The sequence below is a fragment of the Lynx rufus genome, unplaced genomic scaffold (assembly GCF_022079265.1).
Source record: "Lynx rufus isolate CCGP_SWC_20201006 ecotype Redwood Valley unplaced genomic scaffold, mLynRuf1.p SCAF_5, whole genome shotgun sequence".
In the NCBI taxonomy this organism is placed as follows: Eukaryota; Metazoa; Chordata; class Mammalia; order Carnivora; family Felidae; genus Lynx; species Lynx rufus.
The window spans coordinates 86,996,907-87,007,521 of record NW_025814867.1 but is presented as its reverse complement, the minus strand read 5'-3'; the positions used below and the strand labels follow the sequence as shown (position 1 = coordinate 87,007,521).

Below are 10,615 nucleotides of genomic sequence, written 5' to 3'. Positions count from 1 at the left end.
AACAGGATAGAGTTTAAAACTCTGTAACTGGGTACATCGCCTCTGTGGGTGACACTATTAGCCCTTGAAGATTGTATATTGAAAGGTCACTCCAAGCTTTCCTAAAGCCAGTGAAAAGGAGGAAAGTATATGGTAGTTTGCCTAGTATAAGAACAGGAGTAGAACTGAACCAGGCAAACCCCTATGTTTATTGCAGCATTATTTACAATAACCAAGACTTGGAAGCAACGTGTCTATCAATAGATGAACGGATAAGGAAAGTATGGTGTGTGCATGTGTGTGTGTGTGTGTGTGTGTATATACACACACATATATACACACACACACATATATACACACACACATATATATATATGGAATATTACATGGCCATAAAAAAGGATGAGATCATGCCATTTGAGACAACATGGATGGGTCTACAGGGTATTATGCTAAGTGAAATAAATCAGACTGAAAAAGATAAATACCATACAATTCCACTCATAAATGGAATAAAAAAATTAAACGAAAAGCAGAATTGGAACTATAAATACAAACAACAAATTGATGGTTGTCAGAGGGGAGGGGGTGGGAGGTTGGACAAAATGGGTAAAGGGGACTGGGAGATACAGGCCTCAAGTTGTGGAATGAGTAAGTCACAGGAATAAAAAGCAGAGCATAAGGAATATATAGTTAATGATATTGTGGTGAGCACAGTATAATGTATAAACTTGTCAAATCACTAAGTTGTACACCTGAAATTAATGTAACATTGTGTGTCAACTAAAAAGAAAAAAAAGAACTCAACCAGGCAAAATAGTACAAACCCAGTGTCCAATAAACCAGGCTTCTGAAGAAGAGATGGAAGCCTGATGGATTCTGAATGACAGATGTGCCATTAGGGCACTGAGGACATTAGACCTCATAGATCTGGACCAGCCTCCCTTTGTGGGACAATAGCTTCTGTGCAAAGCTGAAAAAGGATTTTCCTAATAATATGGTCATGGGACAACTTTGAGGAGACAAATCAGGATGCAAAGGCAAAGAAATTGAGAGCATAGGCAAAAGCCCCAAATACATAACACATGTTACACACATGTATACCAGGTCAAAAACACAGGAAATGGAATATTAGGTAAAACCACTTTGCCTTTATTTGGCTAAATGACAAAGGCCAAAATAACTCTGAACAAATTAGTAACACTCACATAGGAAAACAATATACTGAACACCGATTGAGGAAACGTCCTGTGGGTTGCTGGCACTGGGGATGAGGCTAACATTCATGCCAAGGCCAGCATTTCTTCCCAACATGCCTTTTTCTTTTCAGCATCCTCAATACAGGACAACCCAACTGATCGAGTCTCTGTGTTTAAAACAGTCGGTGCCCCCTAAAAAGGGTGGGAAAACCCTCTTTAAACCTAAAGGGACACAACCTGAGTCATCCCAGTGTTAAACCTAGCACTTTTGTTCTCTACCCCAATCTGAGTATTAACATAAAACTTTGGCAGACAGAAAATCTTTCATTCTTTTAAAGAAAATTAACATTTAATAATATAATCCCAAGGACATGTTCTACTTATTTGGAAAAATAGAAGCTAGGGACCACTCTTTATCTCATGACAATCTATTCTATGAGAGAAAACAAGAACAATCATGTATGACTTTGCAAAATACAACCTTTAAAAATACTTATATTGGTAAGCTTAAAAAAAATACCATTAGTTAAAAACATTATTAAGGGAGTATTTTTTCCTACCTGTATTAGTTCAACTTCTGGTGAAAGTGTGTGATGACAGAAAAGGTAGAAGCTATGGCTTTTAGGGAATTAAAGAGAAGCAGCAAAATATAATTGATTTGGAAAGATTTTTGACATGAGATCTAGAACAGAGTCAAAAAGGCAATCGGCTCCAGAAAAACAGAAGCTACCCACAAACCAAGATAATCTGGCGAAGCAAAAGCACTGTGAAGAACCACTGTAGAGGGACCATCCAGAAGCTGCTTGACCAGCTGTGTGGTCACAAGTAAGAGAAGAATCTAACTCAGGTGCCGGGTTATCGGCAATCAGAAAAAGTCAACAGTTCTCTTGACCTCCTTCATGTTTTTTCTCATTTAGGATCTTCAGCCTCCTCATATCCCCACCCTTCTTACCTAACTAAGCCTCAGCAAAATAATGGTCTTTGGCTCTAGCTATCAGAAACAGCCACAGTAGTACGAACGATCCATTTCTGTTCCTCGAAAGTTTCAATCTCTGTTCCTCAGTGCTCCTGAGTCTAGTGTAGGAAAAGAGCAAACTTTCTGCCCAGCCATCTCAAGATAACTGCTGGAAGCACCTCCTCGGCACCAACTCCTGAGCATCTGTCTCCATTCTTCGGTCTTACGCACTGCGCTCTGAAGCCAACCAACTTTTAAGGCTCTCCCATCTCTGCTACATTTGGCCTATTGCTTTGTGTGTGGGATTCAGGGAAACAGCTAATTAGAAACTAATATTACCAGTTAATATTAAAATTAATATGCAAAGATTTACAGATCACAGGCATGGTCATGGTAGGCAAACAACTAACTTCATTGAATTAGGCACAATCAAATAATGCATCATCCCAACAGCTTCCTCCCTCCACCCATCCTTGTCCAGCACTTAGGATCACATTTTATCCCAAAGAAGCAAATATGCCACACCATAAAAGATTTTGCTTAAAGTCACAATTATTTGAAGATGCACTGGTGTTAGGAGACTGAGACTGTAGTCTTGTCAAAAGGGGCGAGAGGGCTTTCCAAGAACACGTGCATATGCTGGCCCTGGTAGTCTCACAGAGCTTCCCAGCACAGCTGTTATATTCCAAGAGCAGGGAATGTGAAAAAGAGCCCACTGATAGAGCAGAGGAAGAGGTCCCAGGCAGTATGCTTGAGAGGACTGACTGCAGGGAGGAAAACCACATTCTGAGCATCTTCCTTGCCAAATACATTTGGCTAACGTGTACTTTGAGGGAACACATAGGTGAGCCTCAGTAATGACTTCGTCATGTTTCTATACCAGGGAGAATAATAGGCAAAATTCCCAAAGAAGGAAGACTGAAGCAGAAAAGTTACAATATGTGATCCTATGAAGCTGGCTAATGCAGGAAAACAGTAACTTGAACTGTTTCAAAAGAAGGATTCTAAGCCAAAACTCAAGTAAACCAGATTTGATAGCACAAATAGCACTTCATGAGAAGAGTCAGAAATGCAGTTTTCATAGGCCGTCACGACAACAAGAGATTTCCCTCTCTTTGTGTCTCTACTCTGCCTCTCTGCATGATCAGAATTTTAGGAACCAAGGTAGTCCTGCTGTGCAGGCAGGCAGTGATTCTAGCCTCTGATCCTCAGGCAGAAGAGCAAAATACTTTTATCACAAAGTATTTAGAGAGGAGACTATGAGATGCTCACAGCCCTAGCACAGGGGCAAGGAAAGATAAAATGTGGTTTTCTAACACTGAAAACATCAAAATTCCACCCCCACAAGGGGTATTTATGAGTGACAGGGTGGGGCCTGGACATAAGCAGTTTTCCCCTGAACCCAGCTACAGGACTACTGAAGATGACCGTCTGCTAGGTCATGTAGCTGTAGAATGCTAGAGGTTTCAAATGAGCTCACACTCAACTGCAAGTGTTAAGCTTTAGCATCTCTGATGGGAAATATAAGTGGTGAATCCCCGTGGGCAACCTAACAGGGGAAGTGGCACCATAACCAGCAGGCACACGGGGAGAAGAGAGAGAACCTACCATACTCTTGTAATGTGAACCCATGCTTTGTGGCCTGCTGGAGGGGCAGGGGAAGGAAGTCCCCACCAGCTGCAACTCTCAGAGGAAAAGGAACACTACCTGGAGCACTAGTTCCAGTCAAGAACTTTAAGAAAAAAACAAACAAACAAACAAAAAAACCCCCACAACTTTCTTAAGAGGGGCAGAGTTCAAGATAAGGCTTCAGAAAGGCGGGTGTTTCCTTACGCTTCTGTGTTTAAATTCTGTGCAAAATTTCTCCAAATATTCAGTATGGCTTTGAGCAACATGGATTAACAGATCATGTTCAAACTGCAGACATTTACAAAGTACGCTTTGCAAAAAAGCTAGGTAATAAGCATTGAAATAGGAGTATCAGGGCCAGGGACTTACTCCTGTCTGGGAAAATTAACCTGAATCGACCCTGTATAGGATTGAGTAGTGCCCCACTCCCCTTCTCAATCACAATAAACCTGAAAGCGTTCCTTCCTTCAAAGGTAGACTGCAGGAATGAGATTGATCAGAGCTCCCAAATAACTGGGCAACAGAGTTTTCTGGGAAGATGAACACAGCAGGAAAACCGCAGACGATGCCATGTGGTCTGGTTCCATCCCCATCAGTGTCTTCCATGGACCCCATTGGGTCCAATACGAAACTCCTCAGGGAGTAAGAAAAGTTAGGCTCAGATCTCCTTCTTCTCAAGCCACATTGACACATGTGCCAGCAGTACATTTAGGTGATTTGTGGCTGAGCTTACTCAGCTTTTAGCTTTTTTTTTTTTAAGGACGCCAAAATTATGCTATTTGCCCCTCCCCATGAAATCACTCATAAGCAGGTCATTGCTTGAAGGACTTGGCAAGCCACTCTGCCTCAGAACAGAAGGCAACACTATAGTGTATCAGGAAGAAAAGGCCTCTGGGTAATACACCACTTCCTTGTGCCCACTCCTCAGGGGCAAAAAATCAGTTTTACTTATAACATTTGAAAGACTGATTTTTAAAAAATTACTAAAAATGACAATTTCCTGTCAAGATCACATGAACATAAACAGTAAAGCAAAGTCTGTAAAGAGGGAATATGGATGCAGAACAGGCTTCTAAGGTGTACTCAGCCTCCTTCTTGGTGTGAATGGGTGACGCCTCTTGGAGGATGGGCTGATCCCATCCTAGGTCCTCCTGCCCCAACTTTCTTTCTTTTGTAGCTGTCCTTAGGTTTAGTGTTGGGATCACAATTTGGAATTCAACCGAGAGCTTCCGAAGGTTATGGGACAGAGGGAAGGGAGAGGAAAGGAGGGATGAAAACTTAGTCTTCTTCGTCCTCACTGATGTCATAGGTTGCAGCCTTGTGCCTGGAGAGGTTTGCTGGGGAGGACGGCGGGGAAGTCTTGCCAGAGAAGGGCCATCGGAAAGACGGGGAGGGGGAGCGTTCCCGAGTGGGGCTGCTGCTGGGACTCTGCTTTGGACTGATGGCCTGCAGCATCCGGCCTTTCCCCTCTTTCAGCATATGTTTCTGGGGAGACCAAAAGGTAAAATTAGAAGAAACCTATGGATCCTACTAAATCACCACTGGAGGATCTGCGACTTCAAATTATCACAAGTGCCCTGTGCAATGTCATAAGTAATTGAATAAGCTAGGGGAGGGACACAGCTATAAGTTTAAGTAATTTCCTCCCTAAAGTAGTCCACGCTATGCAACTTATCTAAGGGTTCCCACATGCTATCACTCAATCCTTGACTTCTATGTCAAAGGAATTCTTAAATGCCTACTTGGTCTGCATTCCAGGCTCCAGGCAAAAACAAAGGAACTAACTCAGACAAAAGCGTACCTATTCTAGTTGTAGAGCTCTCTGAAAAGGAAATTCTATATTCTCCCTGAATAATCTATTCTGGTATCAAACAGTCTCACAGTTAGATCCTTCCTGATATCCGAGGGCTTACTTGCTAAATTGCTACACTTCACCTTCTATTTGGCTTGAAAACACCTTGCTACTCCTCAAGGGCAGAATTCTCACCTCACCCAGCAATTCTGCAGCAGCTGTTTGTAGTGGAGGCAGCTTTCTTTTTACTATTCTTTGTTCTTTCCTTTCCTTTTATTGAAAACTATAGTGTAGAAGTAAGCTGGGCAAGGCTACTTACTTATCAACAGATTTGGACAAAGAGTTGGCAAAATTATTTAGGAGAATATATAACTTCTTTCTATGAACATTTTAAAGAACTTTTTGGGGATAGTCAAAAGATAGTTCTGCCCAATACAAGGGACAAATTAGATAACTACTTAATGTTGATATCTCTTTCTATAATTCTGTAATTCTTTCCACAGCATGAGAATTCCCTATATTTTCCTGAAATTCCCTAAACTGTCCATCAGGAAAGAACATACCAGTGCTCCTTCTGGACCAAACATTTCCAGGAAACTTCCAATGAATTCTCGGGATTTCTCCTCCCATTTCTGAATGAGGTCAATGCTTTTTTCTTCAACCTTCTGAACAAATTCTTTTGACTTCTCCTCCACATCTTTCACTTTCTTCTTTACTTTGTCAACCCGCTCCTGTAAGTGGTATTTCTTCTCCTAAGTAAAGAAATAATTGTTTTGAGAAATAATACTCACTCTGACCTCCATTCCAAAGGGAAAGAAGAAAATGGTCTGGCACTCTACTGACATTATTTCCAGCCATGAGAACTTCACTTCGCTTTAATGTATCCCATAGTTCTCTATCATAGTAACATAAAATATATTCTGGATGGTCATCTTATACAAAAATGTGATAACTCGAACATTGTGGAAGCCTAGACTAAACTAAATAGATAGAGTGGGCTCAGTAACAGACAGACAGCCAAATGCATCCGATTTTTTAGGACAAAACATAAACTTGGAACATAAACATGCCCAACATAACCCAAACCCCATTCTAGATGAAGACGTATAGGGAGCCACAAGATTACTGCACAATACCACCAAGAATTATTGGTTGCAGTAGTGCATCTTTTACTTAGTTTACTGTACTAGATGTTTTCCCCTCTATCATTGGCTTATTCTATGATTTTAGAAGAGCTATTTATTTTAGTTTTTGGTATCTGGAGGTCTGTTTACTCAGTTGCAAAAGGAAGAGGATACTCTTTGGTCCTACAAGCTTCCCTAAAGAGAAGGGAAAATGGTATGAACCCTCTAGGGATGGGGGTATGTTTTGCCAAATGAAAAGTATTTTCATAATTTCCAGATCACAAAGGGGAAAGGGAATATATTTAGGATTTTTAAACAACTGAACATAGAGATTCTGAAGTAGGTGGTTAGCAACAGCTAGGGCTTATCCGCATAGATAAATCATATTTAGATGAAACCATTTCACCTATTGATAATTCACAGAATTAGAAACAGGTAAGAGAGCACAGTAAGCTACTTGTGTCGAAGATAGAGTTAGCAGCTTCCTGCTTTTAAAACCAACTTTATTAAGATACAATTTCCAAATAAAATGTATAGCCATTTGTTTCTTAAAGGCAATATTAAGCTAAGATAAACTTTGCTTTCATAAATCAAATTTTAAAACCTAGGTCCACATGTCCTGAGAAACTGCATGCAAAATGTTGCGTGTCACTATCCACAGAGGGAATAGCTTTCATTAGATTTTCCAAAGACCAACCAAAAAAAAAAAAAATAATAATAATAATAAATAAATAAATAAAAGGTTAAGAACTACTGTTTTAAATATAATTGATATAGAGGGTATCAGGGTGGCTCAGTTGGTTAAGCATCCAACTTTTGGTTTCAGCTCAGGACATGATCTCACAGTTCCATGGGGTCAAGCCCTGCATCGGGCTCTTCACCAATGGTGCCGAGCCTGTTTGGGATTCTCCCTCTCTCTCTGCCCCTCTCCCATTTGCGCGCGCGTGCTCTCTTTCTCTCTCTCTCAAAATAAAACTTTAAAAAAATAAAATGTAAATAAACATAATTGATATAAATACTGTACTAGGTAAGTTACATATTTTTATTTATTTATTTAGCTGTACATCTTTATATCAATGTGTTGATAGTAAGCTATAAAGGCAGAAAATGCCTCTGTTTTATTCTCTTTGTAAATAGCTTAGCGTAGTGTTATCAGCAAAGAGGCAATCACTGAATTTTGGAGGTGATAATTATAACAGACTGAAAAGAAGCAACTTCAGCTTAGATGAAGTGGGAGGCAAATGTGTGTCCTATCAGGCCATGGAATTCTGGGATGAGGTTGGAACTCACATTGATAAAGCTGACATTGAGCTCCTTTGCCGTGTAGCCCCTCTGTAGGTTCCGTCTGGCATACACATCATAGTCCCGGACAATTCGGGTGATGATGTCTGATGTTGAGATACCTTCTGTCCTCTGTGTTGGAGCAAACATGCCTAATCCAAGAACACATACAAACACTGTGACATTCTGGTTAACTTAGACAGTAGGACTAGATGAAAACTGGGAACAACACCGTTTTCCTCAAAAAGCAGAATCTGCTATTATTCAGTGAAATCTGGAGATACTGACAGATAGGAGGACTGAATTAAAGGCTAGGGGCAAGGAAAGCAGGAGCTATATGGTCCTAATATTAAGAAAAATATGGGGTGGGCACCTGGGTGGCTCAGTCAGTTAAGCATCTGACTTCAGCTCAGGTCATGATCTCACAGTTCATGAGTTTGCATGAGCCCCACTTCAAGTGAGCTCGAGCACCACTTTGGTGGGTGGTGAGTACAAGTCCTGCTTCGGGTGAGCCCCACTTCTCTCTCTTTGCCCCTTGTTCACTTGTGTCCTCTCTCTCTTTCTCTCTCTCTCAACAACAACAACAAATGTGTGTGTGTGTGTGTGTGTGTGTGTGTGTGTGTATACACACACACACACATATAGCTGAAATTAAAAGAGATATCAAGGGGCGCCTGGGTGGCGCAGTCGGTTAAGCGTCCGACTTCAGCCAGGTCACGATCTCGCGGTCCGTGAGTTCGAGCCCCGCGTCAGGCTCTGGGCTGATGGCTTGGAGCCTGGAGCCTGTTTCCGATTCTGTGTTTCCCTCTCTCTCTGCCCCTCCCCCGTTCATGCTCTGTCTCTCTCTGTCCCAAAAATAAATAAACGTTGAAAAAAAAAAAAAAGAGATATCAAAAGTAGATGTTTAGACTGAGAATTGATGGACGTCAGAACTATGCTCACCTTAACCTTTTATCTGAAATGAAGTGTGACCAGAAAGTAGATGTTGAATTTCTAAGTGTATACATTTTCCTCTGTAAAGTAGATGTTGTTGAATCTCTGTCACTGCCCCTGAAACTCCATAAAGTGAGGATACACATCAGCTTACTCACCTGCTTCCTTAATGTGCTTATAAACATCATCACTCCCAGCAGAAGAATAAGGAATGTCATCATGGGCTACGAAATCAATCTGAAATAAGGAAACTTCATTTAAAACCCAGGATAACTGCCATCAGAAAGAACCAGTAAATACTCTTTCAATAAATACTCTCCCAGACCCAGATAAAGGACAAGGAGAGGCCAGGCCTCGAATGGACTTTTTTTTATCTCTCTTTGCTTTGCTTCATACATTCCGTGATTCATAAGCCACCCAAACTAATTATTTATCAATCATAAACATGAAGTTGGCCAGTTTCTGTTTTTAACTATTTCTCCTGGTATACTGGAAGTGCTACCCTCACACTGCATACCAGTCATCATACTATAGTAAATAGGACTGGAGAATTTGCCGGTGTGTTAGCTAGTGAGTGGAGCCAAGGAAAGAAGAAAGGAAATCTCCCCATCCTCCCAGGTCTATAAGGGTTGGTCAAATAAGGGTTTCTAAAAATATGCAAAAGAGGTCACTTCGTTGTTAGCTGGTTTCTCTCTCAGTCCATGAGATGAGTGGGAATATAAAAATAGCAGCCAAGAGCCCTTTTACTAGAACAGATACATCTATACTCCTGAGAAATGTAAAACTCAAAGCCATAAAAGACCTTTTGGTCTTAGGCTCTATCACTTTACTACTGTCAATACCTCTTGCAACAATGAGAAGAGAACAACGCCACTGGGATCAATAATCTTTCAGACAGACACGCTAACCTTACTTAGTCATTCCTGAGCAGGCCAAATGGCATTTACTAATATAATTGCTAACACAACCATACCCAGTTCCAGAAGCCACTGTAGTATGAACCATGCCCAGGACTGTGTCAGAGACTCTTGGCTAACATCTTGGTTACTTACGGACAATTTATCAGGGGTCAATAGGCAGCAAAGTGAAAATAAGAATGGTGGGCAAGTAAGAAGGCTGGTTGAGGATACACTGCTAACAAGGAGAAAAGAGAAGTTAAAAGTTCCTCTACCCTCTTCTGCCTGGGCCTGCCTGGCTGTGTTGCTGAGAATAATCTTGTTCATCACCTTTGGTACATCAGCTGCCAAGTATAGATATAGAAAAGCTAGAGAATTATAAAAGGTCTGTCACAATCCTAGTTTTAACAAACATCACTCTTGCTGAGAACTGACAATATTCCTCAAGCTTGAGGGCCTCCGACCTGATCTGATAGACCCTTCTCATCTTTTATACTCACCTTTTATAGGAAACCTGTTTCTCTAATGTGTGAGAATTAAAAGAAGGTGAGGGGTTTTATAATACTAACTCAATGAGTAAAAGTGAGAAACCCCCCTGTGTGTTGATCTCACACAACATCTAGCCCAAAATCAAAGCCCTGAAACTAGATTAAGTCAATACAAAAGAAGTCTATATTTATCTGTCTTATTTCCTGGAACTTCTGAGAACATGGCTGAAGCTCTGTATATTCTAAAGGACTGGTATATTAGGAGGACGGACACATCCATAGTGAGGGAGGATAAATATCACTTAACTGAAGAGTTCAGTTTCTAGCCCTGCTACTGTG

General features: G+C 40.9%; 1 protein-coding gene across 2 annotated transcripts in view; it reads right to left on the bottom strand.

Moving 5' to 3' along the window:
• Positions 1-1,110: 1,110 nt before the first annotated feature.
• PCYT1A (phosphate cytidylyltransferase 1A, choline) overlaps positions 1,111-10,615 on the bottom strand; it is a 46,883-nt gene continuing 37,378 nt past the window's right edge. For both annotated transcript variants that reach the window (XM_047099068.1, XM_047099067.1), the window contains 4 exons: positions 9,051-9,129; positions 7,969-8,111; positions 6,118-6,306; positions 1,111-5,247 (listed from right to left, as the gene is read on the bottom strand). In XM_047099068.1, the coding sequence (XP_046955024.1) occupies positions 5,041-5,247; positions 6,118-6,306; positions 7,969-8,111; positions 9,051-9,129 (618 nt within the window). In that variant the 3' untranslated portion in view covers positions 1,111-5,040. The remainder of the gene's footprint in view (positions 5,248-6,117; positions 6,307-7,968; positions 8,112-9,050; positions 9,130-10,615) is intronic.